This window comes from Curcuma longa, chromosome 1 (genome assembly GCF_044706935.1).
Source record: "Curcuma longa cultivar G26 ecotype Majalengka, Jawa Barat chromosome 1, ITB_CL_G26_1.1, whole genome shotgun sequence".
NCBI lineage: Eukaryota > Viridiplantae > Streptophyta > Magnoliopsida > Zingiberales > Zingiberaceae > Curcuma > Curcuma longa.
In genome coordinates, this window is record NC_133861.1 from 18748531 (window position 1) to 18773285 (window position 24755).

The window sequence follows — 24755 nt, forward strand, 5'->3', positions numbered from 1 at the left end:
GCCAGTTGGTCGCTTGAACATTTCTCCAGAACCTTGTAGACCTTTGACCAGGCTTTACTAAATCAACGGGTCCACGTTTCGCTCCCGCCCGCCTCCTACCCGTCGTCTAAATCGCGGGCATCAAACTAGTAAACAATGTATTTATAATAGCCGTCGCGCAACGAATTCTCCCCGGATCGATTTTATTTCGCCCATTTGATTTACTTGTGGAAGGCGAATCCGCGATCGAGCAAGAAGTCTTCCATCTGTCCCAAAAGTTGAAATTCCTGCCTCGAGGAAGCGCCGTTCCAAGGAAGGAATTAAGGGGGTCATCGGACCGACGAGCCGGGCTCTGCGGCGGCAGCATCGAGAATGGACGAGGAGATCAGAACAGCTGCTGCGGTGGAGTCTTCTTCGTCGACAGCGGCGTCAAAGAGTTGCGCGTGGAAGTCGAAGCTCCGCTGGATCCCGACCTCGACTGATCTCATCGTCGCCTCCGAGAAGCGCCTGTTGTCCCTTGTCAAGTGAGAATTCTACTCGTCTTCCTTTGTTTATTTTGGGGACGGAGGAGATCTTTGTCCCCTGTCTGGCGGTCTTTATTCATTCCGTGGAGGGTGTGAATGTGATCTTCGCTTGCCGTCCCTTTCTTCTTTGGACTAGTTTGTTTGATAATTACTCGTTTGCAATTTTGGAGGTAAATCAAATTTGAATCCTCACTGCTTCGTAACATAGGATGCAATCGCCTATGGAACTTTCTGCTGTGTTTGCTTTACGGAAGTAGGAGGTAAAAGAAAGAAAATCATTACGCATTTACTTGGAATGAAATATAGAGGAGGGAAAAAAATTGAATCCATTCAAGGGGAAACACAAATGAGTGATATAGTGATATAATTTCTTTCCTTTCAATTCTGTTCAAGTAAATGAGATGAATTCAAATAAAATTGATAATAAAATTCATTTATTTTCTTTAAATTAAATTAAATTGCTTCATCATCTCTTCTGCTTCGAGGAAATACAACAAATAAGTCTACTTTCCAATATGCTTAACAGTTCAGTTCCATGATAAATCAAACTTCTTTTATTCCTCAACGTCTGTCACCTGATTTGGTATCAATTTCAGGTGACAAAAGTTTATAGAAAAGATAGGTATGGTTTCATTTGTTTTGGCGAGGCTCTTGCAAATGTTCACTTCTGAGAAAAGAAGTTGCACTAAAAAATGGTTTAGCTATCTGTGGCTAATATCTGCTAGCAAGACATATATCTTAATTCCTCAGATGGCTGATGATGGTTTAACACGGTCCCATAATTCCATAACGCATCACTATGGATGATATTCATAGAGAAAAGAGACGCTTACAATGATTCCTATGATGGGCTTAATTTTTTATTTTATTTTTTGCATATCTTGCTGGATTTGTCCACAGAAAGCATCAGCATCAAGAATATATTGTCTGAAATTGAGATATTGCAATTGTTCAATCAGTAAGATACCATTCCTCATTTTAATACAGTCAGAGACTTCCATAAACAGAAATTGCTAAAGAGTAGTTCATTCAGATAGCCAAACCTTGAGATAATAAGATTAAACCATTTAGATGTCCGATAGTAAGAAAGTAGATTACTGTCATGTTGAATATGCTAGTGTCTGTTGTAGGTTCAGACTTTATTTCATATTGGGTTTGACCAGAAGACCGGACATTATTTGCTCCATCTTCTCTTATTAGAGAGATCCAACATTTGTGTCATATCATGTATAGATTGAGTAAACTTTTGTTTGTTTCTAAACTCTTTGTCATTTCCAGGACAAGTTATGTGCATGAGCAGGTCAATATCGGCCCTGGACCACCAGGCTCAAAAGTCAGGTGGTTCAGATCTTCTAGTGATCAGCCAAGGTTTATTAATACAATAACATTTGATAGCAAGGAGGATGCTCCCACACTTGTTATGGTGCATGGATATGCTGCTTCTCAAGGATTTTTCTTTAGAAACTTTGATGCACTTGCTGCTCATTTTCGAGTGATTGCCATCGATCAACTTGGGTAATTGAATTTAACTACATTATCTTTATGTTTCTTCCATTTCCTGCTTCAGTTATAGAGATTTTTTTAATTTACTCCATGGACTAAATATATTTAATTTGATCTCGTAGTTGTGTAAGCATTTAAAAATATGTTTAAAATTCACAATATATTTATTGGCATTATAGGATGTATTCCTTATTTTGAGTGTCCACAAACATTCAAATAGTCAAGAGCTTATAGTTCATAACTAGATTCTCCTTTTCTCACTTCAAGTGAAGAACTCACCCCTTTCATCTCCAATCTCCATGATGCAGTTAATCCTAACTCAAGCACCATGATTATAAGCTCTCTCTGATCATTTTACTCTTGGAAAATGCTATGGCTTGTGAATTTATATGTTTGTACTTGACTATTTTTTTCCTGTTACAAATTGCTTATAGTGTGCTGAACATTTCTTTTACACCTATAACTCAGCGTACGATGGCTGTTATTTTCCTCAAGAACTAGGTTAAAGTGAGAGATGAGAATGCGTTTTAATGTGTTTTGGTATATCTTTTTTACTAGGACTAGACTTAAAAAAAAACATATTAAGTACACATTTATACCTTGCTTCTTGGTCTTTTGAAAATCTTATTTAAGTTTGTGAGTTACTTTTGTAGAACTGGTGGCCATTTATTTCAAATATTATTATCTTGTCTTTGATAGTTTGTTACTTGAAAAAAAGGGGTACACAAGATACTGTTATCCAGGAGCAAAACCTGAATTACTAGCCATACTCATAACCTAATTTTCATATTAGTCGCATTCATGTTAAAAGTATTTGCTGGAAATATATCTCAAAGGGCATGCTTTTTTAGGGTCCTCAAAGTTCACTGTATTGGAACTCACTATCACGATAAATATTCTTGTTGATAACTTGACTAGGTTCTTGAAGTTTGTCTCAGGTTTACCATGCCCTTACATTTTTCCCAATATAGTGTGTACCCTTAGAAATTTGCTGAATCTCTATTTCCATGATGCTAATTTTGTTCCATTATACTTTCTGTTTTCTAGATATTATAATGATCTGGAATTGATTGTTGTTTTTAATCTGTGTTTTTTTTACTCAACTTACTGTTCTTTCTTTCCAGTTGGGGTGCATCAAGTCGACCAGACTTTGATTGTAAAAGCACAGAAGGTTGGTGAAGGCCCTTCCCTGTCAAAACTCAGTCTATTTCAGATTTTAAAAAAACTGTTGTTGGGTTCTTCTTAGAGGAATAAATCATTGGTTTTTATTTAACTGTTGTTGGGTTTTTATTTAATGCTAACCGATGTTAGGATTTTTTTTCTAGAAAAAAGATAATTATGCTAGAAGAAACTCCTACCATTGCCTAACTAGAATATAGTTAATGATGTCAGAATATATATAGTTAAAGCAAGTTCACAACACGTACTTGCTAATGATGTCAGAATACCACAACCATGAAACTATCTAATACTGGACAAAAACAGCATAGGCTAACTAGAATAACTAGTGATAGTAATTAGATACTTCACTTGGTTCCTACTCAATCTAGCATCTAAGAAGGGACCATAAGAGAAGCAGAGATGCAATAGAAGCCATGACTACTGTAGAAAGCTTTGCCTGAAAGAAACACACAGAACATTGAATTCAATCTGGTCCTGCTTCAATAAATAGCAAGTAGCCTTCATCTGGTGGTCATCTTTTTCTTCCCCTTTAGTGTGTTTTCCAGGTTGTGTGTGTGTTTATCCATCCATAGACAGACGGGAATTCTCAACCATGCAATCTGAAAATTATATTGTTTCAATGTGTCCAAATTGACCACATCCATGCCTGTGCCATGGTAGTAATAAACGTTTTTGCTACCTTGCTTCCCTCTCCTTCAAACACTTAATCAACCTTTTTCATTGGGGTATTGGACTTCTGCAAGACAGAACCAACCAGCCTTAGTAACTAAGCATCCTGCAAAAATATGAGTTATTCATGATGATTGCGGGATATGCACTATCAGCTAGCTGAATGTCTTTCTTTTGTAAATTAGATTTAGTCTGAATCCTAGCTCTGTTCACTAGCTAACTGAAAATTTTGGCTTTCTTTTGAACAAAATTCCATAAATTTATTAAATCTGGTTAGGTTATGGGGTCATAGATAAAAAGTTAGTCTTGTTTTAACAGAAAAGATATGTTTGGTGCTGCATCGCCATAAAGATGAACCTTGGATATCTTTTTGCATTTGATGCCTGTTGATATGAATATATAGTCTGCTGAATTCTGCACTGTATCTATTGAACTTCCATATCTGTTTTAATATAGGTTAGCCACCTTGCAGTGTCGTGTCTCCTAACCATCTGTCCAGCCATACGTTAGTTGATTTCACATCCCCAACTATTTTCTCGATACCCAACAGAATGGGCCCAATACTATCCCACTAGCAATCTGAGACATTATATTAACCGTGGCAATTTAATTGCTTGATCATGTTTGCCTGCTATAACTTCACCTCAAAATTTGAAGTAAAAGCACTGATGGGATTGTTTACTCTAAATGGTTAACCTAGGCACATTCAAAAGAGTCATTTTATAGGTCAAGATTATGAATCAGCAGCTAGGAATATGGTTTCTTCAATCATGAGTAACTTCATTATTTCCCTCAGTTTGTCAGGCCTTTATTATTATCTTGTTTTCATGTGGAATGCTGGTGAATAAACTTGATATAGGGACTGAAGAATGGTGTGTTTCTACTTGGTTTTTTCTTTCACACAGAAAGATCAAATAGCACAATCATCTCATAGTTAAAGTATTATAAAAAATATTACTAGTTACATGCTTATTAAATTTATTGAGACCAAATAATTGGAATTAAGAACCTTTGTTGTTTTTGATGCTGCTGTACATGTTTGTGAAATTTCTTGCTTAGTGCTAAGGACCTGTAATATGAGACCTCAATGTTCTGGTGTCTCTAAAACTGCTGGTAAACACTGCAATCGTGTATCTTATTTTATTCCATTGGAATTCATTGCCATCACTCTAAATTTTCATCTAGTTATAATTTCTCTTCTTATTTGTAATGTGGTTCTACCTTCTTAATAGAAGTAACATCGGGCCTACCATTCCCCCTTGGAAGGGGGAAATATATGTACAGGTTTAGATTTGGTATTGAAAATCACACGAACCATTTCATGTCTTGGTTGTGATTTTTAATCACGTGAATCATTTGATCTCTTGGTGTTTTTTCTCTCATGCTCTCTACATCATAGTCATCATTGTTTTGCTTATGAATTATGACACTCGAGGCTTGGTTGTCTCTTTTAGAAAATGCTTTGTTGGTTTAACCTTCTGCTAAAACTCTTACAACATTCTTATGCCATATAAGCATGAAAGAAAAGACCATTCCAAATAGTTTAACAGATGATATTTCATATATGTTCTGCATCTAGTAACTAGTGGCAATATTGTTCCTACCTTGTTCATCTTTTCCTTCTTGGTCATCTATTTGCATTTGATGCTCCAAAAACTTGCATTTGGTAATACATTCAATATTTTTTTCTTGATAAATAAGTTTTAATTAGTTATAATATGATTTTTCAAGTTTTTTTATTTAAATAAGCCATTGTCATTTCTTCAATTTTACAGAGACTGAGGCATGGTTCATTGATTCTTTTGAGGCATGGCGTATAGCCAAAAATCTTGACAAGTTTATTCTGCTTGGACATTCTTTTGGAGGCTATGTCGCTGCAAAGTATGCTCTGAAGGTAATGCTTTACAGATTAACTACCTCCTATGTACTTTTGTAAAATCATTATTCATGCATATCTTTTTTTTTCAGCATCCAGAACATGTTCAACATCTGATTTTGGTTGGCCCTGCTGGTTTTTCATCAGAGTCGGAACATATGTCAGAGGAGCTGACCAAATTTAGAGCTACTTGGAAAGGGGCCTTTGTAAATCATCTTTGGGAGTCCAATGTGACCCCTCAAAAGTTCATTAGGTGGAACTTTTTTATTGGAAAATTTTATGTTGTTCGTTTGCAAAATTATCCTTTGTTTTTGTTTCCATAAATATGCCTCTTGCATGCTCGTTCCTTGTATTTCGTCTGCCTCTCTCTCTCTAGAAGCATTCTTTTTAGGTCAATGATTATTTATTATTTTTCCTCAGCATTCCTTTAGATGTTATACATGGATAAAATGCATACATACGAGGAATATCACAAGTGAACTGGCACATATTTGTTTTTCAAGTCTAATCACTGCACAGTGAGAGAACTATTCAAGGGCAACTAAGCTCTGTATTGTCAAACAGAGCAACAGTAGTATAAAAAATGCACAATATTAAATGAATCTCTATGACCTTAGAAATCCAAAACAATCATGACAACAACGTATTGAGCTCAACATGTGCTATAGGGTAATTCTACATTCCCTTCTAATATTAATGGATTTTAACATTACTTACCTCTTGTGATACATTAGACTGAACTGTCTGTTGATAATTATGTGCTTGATGGCTACTGTTGGTCAAATCTTCTACTTGTTCATTAGAGCATCATATAATTTTAAAATTTCAATGTTCAATCATGCAGCAAACACACCTTTATATAGTACTTTATTCTTGTAATGTTTCCTTTGAATTACATCTCAGTATCAACCAATTTAATATGGCATCTTACTGTTCATGATACCAACTATTGTTCATCGTATTCACTTTTTTATGCATGAACTTGGATCACTTTTTTATGCATGAACTTGGATTGTTATCTGAATACTATAAAAAGGCTGTTTTACCTTGATTACTATTTTAATTACTACCGCTAGAAATATGACTTATCTCATCCTAAGCAAATCCATCTTTCTTCTTGATCTTCTTGATTAGTCACCATTGGGTTTCCTAAAATAGCAACATTACATGTGATCCATCTAGATTTTATCACTTGTAGTTATGATGGGATTCTTTTACCGCTGTTGAGTTATTCAAAGTTATATGCTGCAGTTAGTTAAATTCTTACTGATGGTATGTATTTTAAGGATCTTACATATCTACAATGTGTACAGAGGATTAGGTCCTTGGGGCCCAAATCTGGTCCAAAGATATACAAGTGCTAGATTTGGCTCATATTCGGCTGGTGAGGTATTAACTGAGGAGGAATCCAAATTGTTGACTGGTATGTAGACAGTTATTCAATCAAAAAGGTTTTACAAATTGATCCTTTGCTTGCATTAGACTTGGTTGGAATGATTTTTGTTTGCTTTTGAAGATTATGTGTACCATACTTTAGCTGCTAAGGCAAGTGGAGAATTGTGCTTAAAGTACATATTTTCCTTTGGAGCATTTGCTAGGAAGCCTCTTCTTGAAAGGTTAGTATTGAATTATTTACTCCTTTTTCCAATTTTGATAAACTTGTAAGTTGACCATTCTCTAACTTCTCAACCATCTGAAGCTTTTGAGTAAGGTTTCAAAATTAATCCAATAGCTGCTAGAACAGCAATAGTGGAGTTGGTAATGTTACAGTTAAAGTTATACCTTCATTCTATTTGAGATGGGTACAATTTGACACTTGTATTTCTTGTTTTTTTTTTCATTTTAGTCATTCTTTGGTACTCGTGCTTCCATCAAAAAGTATTGACCAAGATGTAATTCTGTTCTACCGAAGTTGCAGGCCTTTTCTGCATTAGTTTCTATAACACAATTGTAGTTATTTACATGATAACTTGCGAAGATGTTCCAAAAATATCCACCATGAAGGAATGTATAAAATCAATAAGCAACACAATTTTAAACATTTGCTTACTGCATCCATCTACATCTTTCAAATGTCCAATACTGCAGAGTAAAACAAACTAAGATGTTATTGGAAAAAAATTGAAGCAAATAGTGTTTGTATGTTGGCTCCTCCTTTCCTCATGAATTCAAATTATGTGGATCCACTGAAAAATAAACAATTTTTTGGTCACAAAATGCAAAGCAGGTTCTTCTGTTCTGTAGACTTTAGTCATCCTTCCATTTGGTTTGGTTGTTTTACCTATCAGAGTAGAATATTTCACTAATAACCCTTTTTTAAAAATATTTTCTGTCACATGGCGATGTATTTTCATAAATAGGTGCCTCACAAACTGAGATAAACTAAATTAGCTTTGGTAAAGGGCCTAATTGAATGAGAAGCTAATGGGTGGTAGAAGGGTAGGAGAAGTGAATATGTTTTTAACCCATGTTTTCGAACCAGCATATATCTTGATAACTCAGGGTTGATTCTCCTTATAAGCAAGTGATGAAATAAAAGATAGATTGTTGCATGTTTGAGGAATGTGTCATTGTTGAATGCAGCGCCTCCGATTGGAAAGTTCCTACCACCTTCATTTATGGCTATCAAGATTGGATGAATTATCAAGGCGCACAACAAGCTCGAGAAGGCATGAAAGTGCCTTGTGAAATCATAAGGGCTCCTCAGGTATTTCTATCTCATTCTTCCATACACAGGCATTTTTCTTTTTGCAACTTTATTTTTAAAAATGGTGGTCAATGTAATGCAGGCGGGGCATTTCGTATTCATCGATAATCCTTCTGGATTTCATTCGGCAGTCTTCTATGCTTGTCGGAAAATTATTTCCCCCGGTCATAGAGATGCCATGCGTTTTCCTTATGACTTGTCGTCTGCATAGCTCGAAATGCACGTCTTTCAAGGTGCCAAAAATGCACAAGAAATTGCTCAATCAAAAATATTAAAAAAAAAAAAGTGAATCGTATTTTGGGTGGCATATTTAAAGTGTTGTAAACTAGTAATACCATGCTTCTGCTTCTGTATCTATTCATTGGACTATTTAGAAATGATGAATGTTGCAAACCAAGAGGTCGTTGAGTTGGATTATTTGTCTCCTGAGCTAGTCGAATAAGTTATTTGGGTGTTAATTCGCTCTTTCTTATAACATGAATCGGCATTAATTCATTTTAAGATCCACTTAAGGAAGGGAATGTTTCAGAATAATCTTAAACTGCTTTCATACAAAAATTAATTTCTTGTAGTTTAATGTTGAATCGAGGTGAGATACATCCCTCGACAAAATAATTAATGTGCCCATTATGACCTTTTATAATGGCCACATATATGTCCATGCGATTTTAACTTTAACATGTTGTTTATCACTATCATTTGGGGTACAGTCTGTCTTTGCTCTGTCTTAAATCGGGTTGAAGTAAATTTCATCCTAAAATAGATGTTTTTTTAGCATCAGATGTTTAATTTTAATTTACTCTGATTAATTTTGAAAATAATCGATTTAATCTTATAATTTTTTTATTATCTATGAAAGTAAATCAAAAAATTATTTATTAAAGAAAAATTATTGTTGTAATACGTTGCAGGCGAATCTCAAATTTATATTAAAATACTCAGCTGCAGTATTAAAATAGGTGCCTTTTAATACTAAGACATAAGGAATTTGTATTTAATTATCAAATATTATTGAGTGTGCAACCTCTTAATTTTTTATTTATCTATTAAGAACAATCTCTATGTTACATTGTTACATGAATATATGTGTTTTATTAAATCATGTAAAGTGAGGTTATTGGTTTTTTTTAAAAAAATTTAGGTGTTCAAGTTTCGGAGCTAGAGTTTTTTTTTTTCAATAAATTCTATGCGTACTCTAATTTAAAATATCATATAAAGTATATTTTTTAATAATTTAAATATTTTAGTTTTGTCCTATTAATTTTAAAAGTAGATGATTTTTTTAAATTTATCTATTGAATAAATTTAAAATATAATTTATATTGATCTTTAAAATTATCTTCCTTTAAGCGTTTATCACACCTGTGAATGGTTCTCCGCTAAATTTTTAATTAAATAGGAGGAAGGGATATGTCTCCTATCCTGTGACCTTGGTTATTTTTTTTAACAGGTATGGAATGGTCATTTGAATGTCTCGTATATTTCAATAAAAGATGAAATTCGTCATCTTAGTGATTTCATACGATCGATCTCATGATCATATGTGATCAGGTAAATCCAGAAGCTACATTTGATCACAACGAAGAAAAGTGTTGCCTCAACTTCGTTAAAATTTGATTCTTATCCATAACCAATTCTTCTGCAATTGGTTACGACGCAGGAGGGTTTCACTTCATAATTCGAACTCTTGTCCTCTTCTGCAAGTCTGCTGCATCGTAACCAACTCACCTATGCCCCAAGGGTCATCATAACCAATTCAATTATACTTTTAAGGCGTCTCATCTCTCGTAAATGGTCATTATGTCTTAGTTATCTCCCTTATTAGATGGTTTGAGATAATTTTTTTTGACGTTTCATCGGACAAAAATAATAAAGATTAATATAAAAAATAATTTAAAAAAACATAGCCTAAGCCAAAACTGGATCCGTGACCCTTAAGTCCTTTTTGATTCGGTCGCACCTCACCATTTCAAACTTCCACGACTGCGATCGGTGGGATATTATCGTCGGTTCTAGTCCCTCCTTCCGTGTCCTTCGCCGGCGGCGCAACATGAGTCTCGTCAGCGCAAGAGGCGACGGCGCGAGACCGCGGCCTCCACCTGATCCGGTAGCGGTTCTGAGAGGTCACCGCGCTCAAGTCATGGATGCCTGTTTCCACTCTTCGCGGTCGCTTCTCTTCACCGGGTAGTTGATCGTCTTTTCTCTCCTTCGTTTTTAAACCCTCATCTCTTCTCCGAAGGACGAACTATTCAACCCTAAAGTTCGTTCATTTTCAGTGCTGCCGATGGGGAACTGCGAATTTGGGATACCGTGCAGCATCGGACGCTCTCCTCTACCTGGTAAAGCGTCTCTCTCTCTCTCGTTGATGTCATGTAGCCATCTTTTATGAAATTTCGCCATCTTGGTTCACTTTGAGGGTTCTAGGGCTCACGGCGGAGCGGCAGGCGTCTACAGTGTTGCTACTAGCCCTTGTATCGAGGATAAAGTTGTGAGGTACCTCTCATTATTTGGGTCTTATGACTCTTTCTTTCTCTCTAGTAATCTATCTGCACCGATCGGTGAAAGAGACTTATGGACCGTTCTCTATCCTACGTAGTCTGGGAAGAGATGGGATGTGCAAATGCTGGCAGGTTGAGGAATCTGGTCTCTCCAGGTCATTGTTACTGTCGCTTAATTCCTTGTTCTTATTTTACTTGGACTATTCAATTTGTCCTCATGCTGAAAGTTTAATCTTCTTGCAACTTTTTGGAGCTGGTTGGATTGTTTTGTTACGATATTACATATTAATAGAGGTATTATGTAAGCAGGAACCCTTTGGTTGCCTTTAGGACCAATACATATCACTTCTGCAAACTTTCTTTGGTGAAATCCTCTGCACCCGTGAAATTAGTGGGGCAAACTGATCACACAGATTGCAAATCTGCTTGTTCCACTATAGGATATGAAGACCAGAATGGCAATCATGACTTGGAGAAGAGAGATAGAGTGTCTCCAGAACACCAGCCTGGTGAGACATCTTCAACCCCGATTGAAGGTTTGCTGCCTTTTAGTTGATGTCCTATTCTTCAGTGCTTTAACTCCCATGTCTCCTAGCACATTGCTTTATTAAAGGTCAAAAGGAAGAGGAACCAAATACAGAAAAGAAATGTAGAAATCAAATTGAGAAGTGGATATATATTGTATCACTACTTTGTTACTACTACTTGAATACTTTTGTATACTATGAACTTTTTGAGTTTCAAAATTACTCTACTCGATTACATTATTGATCCTTTGGATTTGCACTTGCCGGTTAGCTAGAAATCTCCTCATCCTTAGTAATTATATCATTATCATTTCTCACCATCAGATTCAGTTTAAAACACTAAATCCCTTTGATTTCTGTGAAGGATTTAATTGTGCCCTTTGATAGTTTATAGAACACTTGTCAATATATCATCCTCTCTCAAAATGAAGAATTTTCTTTTCTTATGTTTTGTTATCAAAGAGGGTATTTTATGCATATTAACTGAATTCTAGGCTTATGTGCATGTTGATTAATTGTTAACTTTCAGAGTAAGACTGCCAGTTTTGCATATTCAAATTGTGCCTCAAAGGTAATGATTCTCCTTGAGCTCCATTTTTTGTTGGATACTCAGGCTGTTTTCCTTGTAGTTCATTCCATATTTGTTGTTCTATTTTGTGTTGGCTCACGCATAGAGTTTAGTATATATAGTTCATCCCAATTAATAAGGCTAACATGGCTTGATGACGATCATAATATGTTGTGGTTTCATGCGCCTTCATTCCAGCACTTGACTATTGCGATCTATTAAAATTAAATGTGCCCCTAGTTAGAATGTATACACAAGTCAAAATTGCATTAAAGCTTTCCTAGTAAATATTTTTTGGCACAAATCTATGTTTCAATTATAGGTCAATTCTGCATTACCAGTGGAATGCAATAGTTTGTTATATTTCCATGAATAGTTCTTACTATGATTTTCTCTATTCCCCACCCTTCACCCCTACTCCATGAGAATGTGTTACTTATGCCATCTATATGTTTAGGTTCTAACACAACTAGAGGACCAATGTTGATGGCTATAGCTGGTGAAGAATCTTATCAGGTAAATTTTGAAGTTTCATAATTAGTATCTTATTATTGTAATTTATTTTTTGGCTTGTTTACATCTTGCCAAATATGTATCTGTATATATAGGTTGAGATCTGGGACCTTCATAATGCAGAGCGGTTGATGTGCTTGTCCCAGACATTTGGTGACATTTCCACAGAGCATCCAATAAAAAAGAGAGGTATGCAATGATTCTGGAAGTTTCTGCAAGAAGAAGCTTGTATATCCCTTTTGAGTTTCTTTTTGCCCTTTAAATGCTTCCTTGTCTGATTGATTGCCTTGTCAAATTTTCAAGTCATTTTCCAGGTCCATAGCTTTAAATTTTATTTTCATTTGATACCACAATGTTGTCATGCTAGAAGGTTATTTATTTTTCATGCAATGTCTTTTCAAATCTTATTTTCTTTTCAAAATTTTCAGAGTAAAATTACTAGAGTAACTGAGATTTGTTTACTTGTTGGATTACCACAGGAATGTGTATGGCTGTCCAAGCTTTCTCATCACTGGAGTCGCAAGGGTTCTTAAATATTTTATCCGGGTGAGTGTTTGTATCTTCTTTTTTTTGCCAGGAATGAACAGATTCTTTTATTATTCTGACAGACCTCATAGCTGTGTGGAAACATTTTATTTCGATATGCACACATATGCTTAAATGCTTTCCAATTGATCCATCCTGCACACTCAGCCAACTTGTTAAATACAAACCGCTCACTGAATAATTTTGTCAAAAATCAAAAGGTCCTGAGGAAGTATCATTGATGCTTGTAATAAAAAAATTAATGATTTTTTTCCTTGTCACAGTTATGAGGATGGAAGCATGCTTTGGTGGGATATACGGAATCCTAGGTCTCCATTATCTTCTGTAAAATATCATTCAGATGCAGGTTGGTAACCGCCTTTCGCCTGAATGAATCTTGCAAACCATTCTTATTTTTTTACTGTCCACAGACAAATAAGTGCAACCTGCATTCTATTTTGAGTAGCGTTTCTATATATTAAAATTTTTGGAAGACAATTCTGACTCTTTTTTAGTTCTATCTCTTGCAACTGATGGCTCATGCAATGGTGGCATATCTGGAGGTGCTGATACCCAAGTGATCTTATTCAGCCTTGATCATCAAAAGGTGTATGTTGCATTTGATACTGTTACTTGTTTCTTTGTTTTTATATCCCTCATGATGATATTGGAAACTTGGTGATCAACCAACTGGTATTGATTTGGATTACCTTGGAGGTTTGTTTCATACTGCATTATAGAGCATGAATTTAAATCAAATGGTATTTGCCTTCTAAATCAAATGGTATTGATTTGTATTTATATCTGTGTAGGTAGGATAGATGGAGCATTTACCTCTCACTCTCTTTATCCATCCATCTAAACTTACCTATTATATCAAAATTTGAGAACTTATTCACTTTTTCCCCTTATATTCACTGGATGTGTGTGTTCATCTTCTGTGACCATCCTGCTACATCACCTTGTGAGTAATTTCCTACTGTTTCTCCTTGACCAAAAACAAGTTTATGGCATTACATTTTACTAGGTCAAGGCACCATGCAAGGACACACTTCAATGAAAATTGATTCATATTTCAGGCTTCTGAACTTCATTTAACTTTCTTTAATCTATCAGTATTAATTTGTAATGAAGTGCACTACTGTTGTGGTATCCATTTAAATTTTATGCTGCAGCAGAGCTAATCTTCTTGCCATTCATGCCATTTCATGGTGCAATAGAGACATGTTACTATGGCACTCTCAACTTTCTCTAGCTCCTCTATGATACTCCAGTTTGAGATGGAATGACCTCTTTACCTTCTGAACTTTTCTACTACCTTTAAGCTGATGGTGGATTTAATTGTTCCTCAACAAGTTGTTTTTCTTTTCTATCCAGAGGACCTGTACTATTGAGAAAGAGTTAACTGTTGATCGTCCAGGAACAGCAAGCACTGCAATACGAGCAGACAATAAAATTGCAGCGACAGCTGGGTGGGATCACAGGTTAGCTTGTATCCTTGTTCTCCAAAATTATTCCTACGTTTTTTTTTTAAAAAAGATATTGATACTCTCATGAAGGTCTTGATGATCAGTTAGAAAACAATATGTACAGAGAATTAGTATAGCAAAAATGCTGATTTGGACATGGGGGATTATAATAAAATGAAATCACCTGTTGTTGAAAAGCAATTCGGCATAGCTTCAACAAATAACAAAATGAAAGAAAATAGATTAAGATGGTACAAAATCTGACAAATGGAATCGATCAAAAGTTCAGTGGTGGAATAAAATTCATGTAGCTTACTCCAAATAGACAGGATTTGGCTTTTGTTGCATGTTCATGAAGCATCATAAATTTATGATAATTTACCCATCCTTAGTACCAGTGTACAAAGGAGAAAAATGAATTCTTAAATAATCAACATAATTGAAATCACATGAAGCTGTACATGCCCCTTCAGAGTGACTGTCATGGTTGCCAAACTACCTGTAGATAGTTAAAATACGTCAATCTGATGTATTCTTAATTTTGATCACGCTGTATTTGCAATTTCCTTAATTTTTTTAGAGTTAGCACACTATGGTGCTTTATTATATGTTTTTTCGTATTGCAGAGTACGTGTGTATAATTACCGCAAAGGGAACACTTTAGCAATACTGAAGTATCACAGTGGTTTGGTATGGCAAAACATTATTCCATTGTTATCTCGTACTTTATCTAATGTTAAGGTCATCTATTTTTTTTTCCATTAATTCTGTGCTTTTGAACACTTTGCTTGTGAATGGCTGACTCATCAAGTATTATTAGTTTCTCTCCTAATAATATGCCATTTTTGTTTATTATTAAAGAAAAGAACATAGGGACTGATCATATAAACATTTATACTGGTATTCAAAAGGAGACAAAAGTCAATACCAGTATATAGATCATAGCAATCTTTGTATGCATGGTATAAAACATAGCTACTATTGCTATGCTTAAGTTATTATATGAAAGGAATCAATTTGATTCGTCAGTAGGATTTTTGGCTCCTGTTTTGTGCTTTTGATCTTTTTCCAACTACAAACGTAAATTCATCATTTCTTTTTGCAACACAATCTTTGAGGAAAAAACAAATACTGTTTGCAAAAAAAAAAAAAAAAAAAAAAGGAAGAGGTTCCTGACTAGTTTCCATTGTTCCCGAAGTGTAATGCAGTTACATTTTCACCTGACTGCAAGCTGCTGGCATCCTGCTCAGATGACTCGACCGTTGCACTATGGAATATTTATCCTCCTCGACCTTAATGGGAAATGTCTCAGTCCATCCAGTCCACTCTCTACTCCTCAACCTTGAGGATTGAGGAGTTGAAAAATCATCGGCCTTAGGGCAGCCCCATGTAAGTAGGTAATTCCGTGCTCACTAATCCAAGAACATTTTAATGATTGTAACCATCTGATTTACAATTTTCGATGCTTAGGTTTTCTTTGCGAGTTGCTGCTTACAAGTGTAGATGTGCATTGCATACTACCTGATGGAAGCCGTGAATACATATTATCTGATGCCAATTTGAACTCTTGTAATTCATGCTTTGCTTAATCTCAAGTTTTCAAATTGCCTGCGAACTGGGGTCTTGGTAGAGCATGATCTTTGGATTGTAGGAAAGGTTATAAATGACCTAATCAAATCATTAGCGGTCGTTGATTGATACTTCTATTTTGCTAACTTATTTGTCTTTGTAATTTTTTGTAGTACTCTTTCTTTAGTGTTCTGAAAGTAATATCCCTTATTGTTGTCGAATGCCAATGCAATTACTTCGAAAAGAATGAAAGGATAGTAGGATAATTATTTGTAGAGAATGAAGTTGAGAAGGAATGAACTAAGAACAAGTATTTATTTTGTGCTTTGGTTGATGAAATAAATAGATATTTAATAAAATATCTTCATGTAAAATAATTTAATAGATGCATAGCTGCTATAGCTCAGTTGTCTTGTTTGACTCACCTAGACTATTTACATTGACTTTTTCACAGTGTTGGATTATTAGCTTAGTCTTTACATCTTGGCCGATTTTATTCGTCTAATCCTTTTGATAAGTTTACCTTGAAAGCTTGGCTTGTCAATCGTGCTTAAATAGATTATTCCATTCTTCTCTCACGTTATGACTCACATGTCCCACTTCACTTTGTCTACCCAAGTAGGCCTACTTGGTTCAGTTTATTTCTTTTGTCTCATATATTTTGTTATGGAACAAGAATGGATACTTCTGAAATAATAAAATACACAAAGAATATTTTAAGTATAACAAATAATTATTCTTTAATATGTGAAGTGATAATTTAATTTTATTATTTCAATTAAAATATAAATATTTATTTTAAAGAAATTAATAAGCTGAAAATAGTTGATTTCATGAAGTAAACTCATCATTAGGATACCAGAAAAAACAAAATAATCATAATTCTATGGAAACCGTTGATTTGGTAAGCCTAGAAACACTGCGCTAAATTTATCTCACAAGGTGGGCTCAGAATTTTATCCCTATTGTGTTCATGATAATGGAACTTAATCAACATTGGGGGAAAAAGTTTGGCTAAAACTTTTGCAGTATATATTGATGGAAAATTTTCATATTTCAATGCTCAAATCCCATAAAAATTGTTCCTTCATTTGGAGAGATTTATTCAAAATCAGAGACTTTGTTGTCATTAATACCAAAGTTGAAGTTGGAAATAGCCTAGACATTTTATCTTGGCAGGACCGATGGTACACAACTCTTCGTTGCAGCTAGACTATCCTACACATTTCAAAGATGCAAGAGAGCTTCAAATCTGTGATATCAAGATGCAATATGACTTGCGAATCTAAGTTTTATGCTGGAGTTTAATGACTGAGAGCAATTATATGATTTTAATCTGATTAACAACGACCAAAGATTTATCCAAATGGAGGTGGATAACGCATGCTGATCGAGGCATTAATGTTGCTTTCCACTCGGATAGTGTCATTTTTTTTTAATTAAAGATATCTCTTAGTGCGATTAATTTAAATTATCATGTATAATTTTAATTTGATAATCACTTCATCAAAATTATGAGATATAAAACTTGAAGAGAATAAAACAAAACTAATTTAATATTTTTTATGTTATCTTTAATTTAATTTATTTTAAAATTAAATTAATAATATTAGTGGTAATAATATAATAAATTAATAATATATATATAATAAATATAATTGATTTATATATTTTTTAAAATTTTAAAATAAATATATATTAATAAAATAATTTATTAAATTAATAAATATAATTAATTGATTTTATTTTTAAAATTTAAGATAAATTTATATATATTTTAATAAAAAATTTTGTTAAAATAATTATTTTATTAATATATATATATTTATTTATTTATTAATTTAATTTTTAAAATTTAAAAAAAATATCTCTTTTAAATTTATAAATATTTAAATTAAAATTTATTAAATTAATTAACTCAATTTTAATTAAATTTCATGATATATTTTAATTAACTCAATTTTAAAATCGAATGGTAATCATAAAAAAAATTTCGTTAACTTCTGAAATCACAGAAAATCTTAAACTATCGAAGTAATCACATTCCGAATTTATAATCCATTTATATATATTTTATTGATGTGACGATGATACTACATTATTGAGAATTAATCATAATCTAAACCACACCAGATTATCATTAATAAACTTAGATAAATAATCAAAATTATGAATGATAACTTTAACTAAACACGCCCTAAGTTTATTTCTTATCACGAAGGTATTGCTGAAAGATTAGTTAGTTAAGCAGATTTTGGATGAAATCTACTGTTGTACGCTGCAACTAACTTATTTCTATTAATATGATTAGTATCATAGAAGAATCACTCGCTTATTAGACCGCCTTATTTCTAAAAGAATATAAAAAAAATACTTCCCTCACTTTCATCGACAGCTGGATCAATTTAACTACAAATTCAACATTTTCGACAATTGTATACAAGTAATGTCTATCTTGCCAGCTTTTATAACTATGCCCAGCGCTTGTTTGGGTCTTGCAAAGAAATCTAGGAGCACCATTGCTGCAATGCTCACTCCAGTAGCTTAAGATGGAACACGTCGAAAATTTAGTAGTAGGTGGCAAATAACACAAGCTTGAGATGAATGAGTACACCAATTTCAATGCAAGGGTAGAGATTGATTGCATCCAAACCTCTGGGTTGCTTTTTTCCAGTTTTATTCGACATCAAGTGCACTATCAGGATTCGAATGTCACTGCTTTCTCTTGGACCAGATCATTACAAGCGCAAAACCCATCAAAGACATCAAGACAACCTGCATCGAAACACAAATAGAATCAATAAATTCGCTTGGAATTTTCATCTATGATTTGCTTATTGTATATTGGTTCTGTTATTTTCAAATTTGAATACGTGTGACTTAAGATCTCAGTGTCACAGTAGTGTGATTCAAAGAGAGGATAAGAAACTACTCACAGAGATGGCTGGAGGCACGCCCACAAGAGGGTCTTTGAAGAACTTGTTCGCAAGTGCAAGGGCGAGAAGACTACTTTGCATCCCTGGATTAAAAAGGTAGATTAATGCTTAATTACACTTGGACCTCTTGCCATTTTAGTTACAATTTTTTACCTAATCAATCTACTTCGATTTTACAGGATAACATTAGGGTAAATTCAATTATAACTCTGACCATGCTGTAGCAACGTTACAATGATTGAATCAAAAGTTAGCAGAAAATACATATTACAATATTGTCTATTTGTCTCTAAACTAGAGATATTATTTCTACAGTTCGGAGGTACTATGCAATTTTACAACCTAGACAAGGACCAAGTGAGATTTACTAAGAAACGCATGATTCAAAGAAATGTTGGCTTACCTGTCTCAAAAGATATGGTTCTTTGAAGTGATTCTACATCTTCTGACCTATGGAATAATATACCAGCTAAACCATAACCAGCAACAAATGCTGATGCATGGAATGCAAACAAGAGCAGCACCAAAGATACTCCAAAAGGGGAAATAATAGCCTTCATGTTTATTGCCAATGGTGAGCCAACACAGAGAGCGGTCACAAACACTGACAATGGAGGAAGAAATGGCTGTATTGCAGCACAGATCCTCGGAAGAAACCTTAAAATTTTAGAGTCACAGGACAAATGGAAACAAGATTAACTCTCAACTTTGGAATAAAAATGAAAAAAGGCTAGTGAAGTTGTCAAAGAAGGAATCCAATTCATGAATCATCTTCAACTAAAATTCACACATCAAATTTCCAAAAACATGCAATAACAAACTTTCCACCATTTCTTGTTTCATCATATGAATACAATTAGCACTGGATTGCTCTATGACATGATTTCTTTACCATTATTGACAGTCATGAATAACCCCTATACTACCAAAACCAGAAGAAAAAAATTATCCAACATAACAAGACTTTATAGTCAAGATGAATACGAAAAGCTGATTTAGAAGAGGCAGGGTAACCTGTTTAAAAGAAGACCAGCAGCAATAGGTGCAACTACAATCTGCATGATGCTGGACATCATTCCTTTAACATCCACAGGCAACCTCTGGCCAATAAGCAATAAAGATAAAGTTGGTGTAACAAGGACTGCTGTGGCTGTTGATAATGATGTCATGACAATGCTTAACGGGGCCATTGGTGGATCTGTTAGGAAAGTTGCGTAGTTTGAAAGTTGTGCACCACTAACACATGACACCAACATAATTCCGGCACCTGATTGAGAAGCAAAGTGGATAGTGTTTTTAAGAATTTACGAGTAAACACTGAATATATACACATTTGTCACCTAAAGGATTAGGGAGATTGAAAATAGAAACTGCAATGGTGCCAAATAAGTATCCAAGAAGAGGCTTAATGATGAACTGCCCGACATATCCAGCTGCTATTGCATCCGGTTTCTTAAATGCTTCCACAAAATCTTGAGGACTGGAATTCACCCCAACTGCAAACATCAGAAAACCAAGTGCAGGTGCATAGTACCTGGACAACAATGAAAAAAAACCTCAGCGTAATTATAAAAAGTTCATGGTTAATGATATTGGTTGACCAAGCTGATTACAAGAAGTAGCAAATTTTGTAAAAACCAAAATTAAAGTTGTCATGCATAATAAGGTTCCTGCAAATGTTAAGTGATCTAGGTAATTTATTCTTCAATGCAATCTAGAGTTTTGTTATGAAACCCAAATTTGTATAATAAAAATGATGGGAGTTGAACATAATAAAAAGTAGTGATCTGCAATATTCTTAAAAAATGGTTTTGTGGATAAGGATTATAAATTGATAAATATGGTGGTCACTGGTCTAGTCTACTGGATATATTTAGTCTTGAACATCATTTTCTCTCATCATGTCCCTATTGATTGATCTGTGATTTTACTTTGCTTTGTCAGTCTGCCACCTTGTGGGACTACAAATTTATTGTCTTGGAAGCTCTCTGCCTCCGGTATGTTTTGAGTCTAGGCTGCCTACAATATTTTTAACATACCATTGTGTGTTCTGACTTGGGATTTGACTATTTGGAATGTAAAATTCCTTTGAATTTCTGCATTTTCTGTTGGTTTTTATGTCACAGCAGGCTTCCAATACATTCTTGTAGGGACATTATGGCTTTGCAATCTCTATTGGTTGCTCTCTTTTTGACTCTCAATTGATGAAGTGGAGCATCGTTTTGGGGCTTGCACTCTTTCTTTCCACATCTATTTACAGTTTCCTCTTCGCCTTTGACATTTTAAAGGCCTCGATTTATAATCATTGCAGCTTAAGAGCATCATCCTAGGCATTTTGCTTTGAATGGAGTTTGATCATCTTCCATGGTCCATCAGTATTCCAGCTTACTCCAATGCCTTGTCTCATCAGTTGCTGCAAGCTTCAAGTGAGTTTTTTTTTCCCATCTATCTTTAGTGACTTTTCTTTGTTCTTAATTTTATTTGGGCATTTTTCATTTCATCTTTGTACCCATTTCAACCCTTTCGAAATGGAATTTATTTTGGCTTCAGCCATTATTGCCCACCCCCTTGAAAAATTAAATAATTTTTTTTTAACTTTCTCCATAGCCACTCATTCTAAATTGTTAATGCAAGGCGACAAGCAAATATATATTTTCGATATTGGTATATAAAATCAAGAGTTCCTGTATGATCATGTATTTCTATTAACTAAGTTTTCGTGTAGTAATACTATTGGTGGTTTCATTAATCATAGTCCCTTGGAGATTATCATGAAATATCAAACCCAAAACTTTCTGGAAATTTCTATTCTCCCACAAGCTAGCACTAATGAAGCAACTGAAACCTAGGTAAATTCCTCTACAACTTGTGATATATGGTTTGTAGAAAAATCAATTTAAGCATTGTCCAGTTTAATAGTGTTACGACAAAGGTATCAATAAGAACCCTAAATGAATTCTTACCTTTGAATTTGATCTTGAATCAGATATTGGCAGGCAATAATTCCATCAACACTGAGGATCTGGCACCATATATGGCCACAAGCTAGACATTCACCAAACTTTATATACAGAAACTTATTAAACTTCATTCATCTTCACAACTTATAAGACAGATCAGTCATTTTGTTGGCATCAACACAGTCCTAAAGATATTAAGATGAGTTGAACCTAGAACTAGGTTGATATCACTAGATATTTCACTGAAAGTAGGAAAATTTTCTCATAATTGGGATGTAAGCCATCACAAGTTCATGTAGCACACACTCTTATTTAACTTCAAAATGATCACTTAAGATATCTGACAAACTTCCACCTTGTATTTTATTTGTAATCTACATATGATTTACCAGAAATTGGCCGTTCTTCAAAAATTGGAATTGTGTAACAAAAACTAATTCATGTTCAACAAAAAGAAAATATAATTTATTCTATTACATTGGTCTAAATTTACATGAAGATGAAAGGCGTACAACACAAGTTAGTCACTTTTTAACCATCTAAAGATTTCATAGAATGGAAGATTAGATATTTAAACAACTATTCCTTGTAGAAGGGAGCCAGCAAGGCAGTAATATGCATACAACTCTCAAGTGCGAATATACATGACCTGTTTGTGAACCATGTGAAAGATGGTGGATAAATAAGCGCCAACACTGTACTTCCGAGTACAATGTGAGGGATAATGGAATTTGCTCCCTTGAGGATCTCCAATATGCTAGTTTCATTTCTTTGAACTGCCTGAGAGAAACAAGCAGCAAGGTATCTACCAATACCAAAGAATAGTTTATTGCAACAAAATGAAAAAGAGAAATAATCGGCACGAAGATATTGTCTCTGAGTTGATTGGGTAGATTTAACTGATTATTAGAAAAGCATGAATATCTTCAAAATTGAATCTTTTTAAATCTCATCTTGACAAGAGGCTACAAGAAACTACTTGCGCATCAAGTCCGAAACCTTCTTCGATGTAAATTCTAACTACAAACCTGCGACAGCACGAATCTATCTTCAGCTATTGGTTCGGGCTCAAAAGAATCAGCTGCCTTAGCCAACATGCGTCTTTCCAACAAAGTTTGATCTACTTTCGCTGCCAAATCCATAAGAGTAAGGTAGTCAAATCAACATCAAGAACAAGGAAAAGAAAAAGGAAAAAAAACGAAAGGAACAAGAAAAGATCAAGAACGTACCGCGATTAAAATTAGAAGACCACGAACGGCATGAGATGGAACCAAAACCTCTAATCGACGGATGAAGCAGAGGTCGGCAGCGCGTATAAACAGCTTGGAGAGGCACAGGGGTCTTCAAGCCGAGCGCTGCGGGATTCATCTCAATAGGGTTTATGCAACAACGACTTGGGGGAAAGGAAAGTGGTCCTTGATCTTGACTTGAATTAACCGGATCTGGAAGCCGAAGCCATGGCGGCGGGCGGTTAGGAGATCGATAATCGCCATTGGAAGGGGATTCAGGGAAGAATGCGGAGGAGGCGATGGATGCGTTGAAATCTACAGTAACGGAAAGTATTCTATACGTACCGTGCGAGATTCCAAGACTGCGCGAACTCGTTATGCGGTTACTCTCTTTGTTTTTTATCGCATTTTTTTGTCAATTTTTTTAACGGACAATTTATCGAATCGAAATATTCAAAAAAATTGTGTATTTAAATATCAAATTTAATAATGGATGTATTTTTTTACCTAAATTATTTAGGATTATTTTAGATAACAAGTGAGTCTTTTTATACATATCAAAATCAAATATGCATGGCGAGTATTTGAATTTGATAAAATTGCCTCTTTTATAAATTTATTAATCATATTGTTAATATTTTTTTACTAATTTATTACACTAAAGACTTACCAAATATTTAAAAAATAATAATACTTGATGTTCTTTTTTTTTACAAAAAAGAGTTTCTTCATTTTTAAAGAAAGATTATTGAGTGGAGTAGTACGTTGCTACTGGATTTTATTAATGAGAAAAAGGATTTGGTAAAGAAGACCTCCATCATTTTGGACAACATAGGGATACTTTATTACAACTTGAACTAGATGATTATATTTCAAGATTGTAGATGTAGCTATGAATTTAATTATGATCATAATTTCAGATTGTTAGGATCTAATAGAGTTTGGGCGAGATAAATTAAACTCCCATCATCTAATTAATCTCCAAATTTGAAAGAGGTGGTTTTGCCATGGAGACTAGAGACTAGAGAACTCGCTGGTCACATGCATTCCAAAGCTAAAGCTACTGGGCATTTTTTTTTGGAATTCATGCATTCCAAAGCTAAAGCTTGGAATTCCTAAAAGGAAGCTCACAAAGAATATTACCACAGCATATGCCACCCTGAGGCCAAGCCTGATCACTATCAGTGCCCATTCTCGCACCTCCTTTACAAAGGAAAAGAGAGAGAGATCAGAGAGATGATCGAGATAGGCAGATAGCATATATTATAATGCCTAGCTAGCTCCTTCAGGTAGCTAGCTTAATTTCTGCTAGCTCTTGATTCATCACTTAACCAAAGTAGAAGATGTACATCTAGCTAGCAGAGTTCTGATGCAGTACTGCTTATGATCATGCAATCAAGCAAGAGAATCTGAAGAAAATCAAATGGGCATCAGGATAGGAAAAGAAAGAAAGTTAAAAAGGAGTGCATGTTGTTGGTTGAGGAATCTATACTGGTACTGCATTTGCATATCTCCATGGTA

At 34.5% G+C, this 24755-nt stretch overlaps 3 protein-coding genes across 5 annotated transcripts; 2 read left to right on the forward strand and 1 right to left on the reverse strand.

Moving 5' to 3' along the window:
* Positions 1–160: 160 nt before the first annotated feature.
* Positions 161–8941, forward strand: LOC141833696 (putative 1-acylglycerol-3-phosphate O-acyltransferase). The gene is made up of 9 exons (XM_074721187.1): positions 161–503; positions 1782–2018; positions 3131–3177; positions 5633–5751; positions 5826–5986; positions 7047–7156; positions 7250–7349; positions 8317–8440; positions 8523–8941. The coding sequence occupies exons 1-9, from the start codon at positions 352–354 to the stop codon at positions 8649–8651; spliced, it is 1179 nt and encodes a 392-aa protein (XP_074577288.1). The 5' UTR covers positions 161–351; the 3' UTR covers positions 8652–8941.
* Positions 8942–10461: 1520 nt separating this feature from the next.
* On the forward strand, positions 10462–16330 carry LOC141836247 (protein DECREASED SIZE EXCLUSION LIMIT 1). 3 transcript variants are annotated; one of them, XM_074723693.1, is made up of 14 exons: positions 10462–10624; positions 10717–10779; positions 10865–10933; positions 11037–11093; positions 11248–11474; positions 12491–12549; positions 12642–12735; positions 13026–13092; positions 13356–13438; positions 13587–13678; positions 14449–14555; positions 15167–15230; positions 15739–15937; positions 16011–16330. In XM_074723693.1, exons 1-13 carry the CDS (start codon positions 10491–10493, stop codon positions 15835–15837), a joined length of 1215 nt encoding a protein of 404 aa, XP_074579794.1. In that variant the 5' UTR covers positions 10462–10490; the 3' UTR covers positions 15838–15937; positions 16011–16330. The 3 variants fall into 3 exon arrangements, with proteins under 3 accessions (XP_074579794.1, XP_074579788.1, XP_074579802.1); XM_074723687.1 differs by having other exon boundaries at positions 15739–15929; XM_074723701.1 differs by having other exon boundaries at positions 11248–11447; positions 15739–15929.
* A 2175-nt stretch (positions 16331–18505) lies between these two features.
* LOC141813109 (putative sodium/metabolite cotransporter BASS5, chloroplastic) lies at positions 18506–23589 on the reverse strand. Its single transcript, XM_074701016.1, has 8 exons — positions 23235–23589; positions 23034–23134; positions 22655–22785; positions 20386–20579; positions 20060–20312; positions 19449–19702; positions 19046–19128; positions 18506–18884 (listed from the first exon to the last, which is right to left on the reverse strand). Exons 1-8 carry the CDS (start codon positions 23371–23373, stop codon positions 18822–18824), a joined length of 1218 nt encoding a protein of 405 aa, XP_074557117.1. The 5' UTR covers positions 23374–23589; the 3' UTR covers positions 18506–18821.
* Between the last annotated feature and the right edge of the window lie 1166 nt (positions 23590–24755).

Bases quoted from the DNA above. Each gene is read 5' to 3' on its own strand.
- LOC141833696 (XM_074721187.1), top strand. From the start codon at position 352: ATGGACGAGGAGATCAGAACAGCTGCTGCGGTGGAGTCTTCTTCGTCG. The intron at 3,178-5,632 runs GTTGGTGAAGGC...TCAATTTTACAG, and splicing joins TGATTGTAAAAGCACAGAAG to AGACTGAGGCATGGTTCATT. The intron at 7,157-7,249 runs GTATGTAGACAG...TTGCTTTTGAAG, and splicing joins GGAATCCAAATTGTTGACTG to ATTATGTGTACCATACTTTA.
- LOC141836247 (XM_074723693.1), top strand. From the start codon at position 10,491: ATGAGTCTCGTCAGCGCAAGAGGCGACGGCGCGAGACCGCGGCCTCCA. The intron at 10,625-10,716 runs GTAGTTGATCGT...GTTCATTTTCAG, and splicing joins CGGTCGCTTCTCTTCACCGG to TGCTGCCGATGGGGAACTGC. The intron at 10,780-10,864 runs GTAAAGCGTCTC...TGAGGGTTCTAG, and splicing joins CGGACGCTCTCCTCTACCTG to GGCTCACGGCGGAGCGGCAG.
- LOC141813109 (XM_074701016.1), bottom strand. From the start codon at position 23,373: ATGAATCCCGCAGCGCTCGGCTTGAAGACCCCTGTGCCTCTCCAAGCT. The intron at 19,703-20,059 runs GTTACCCTGCCT...TAAAATTTTAAG, and splicing joins GCTGGTCTTCTTTTAAACAG to GTTTCTTCCGAGGATCTGTG. The intron at 19,129-19,448 runs GTAAGCCAACAT...TTTTTAATCCAG, and splicing joins AACCATATCTTTTGAGACAG to GGATGCAAAGTAGTCTTCTC.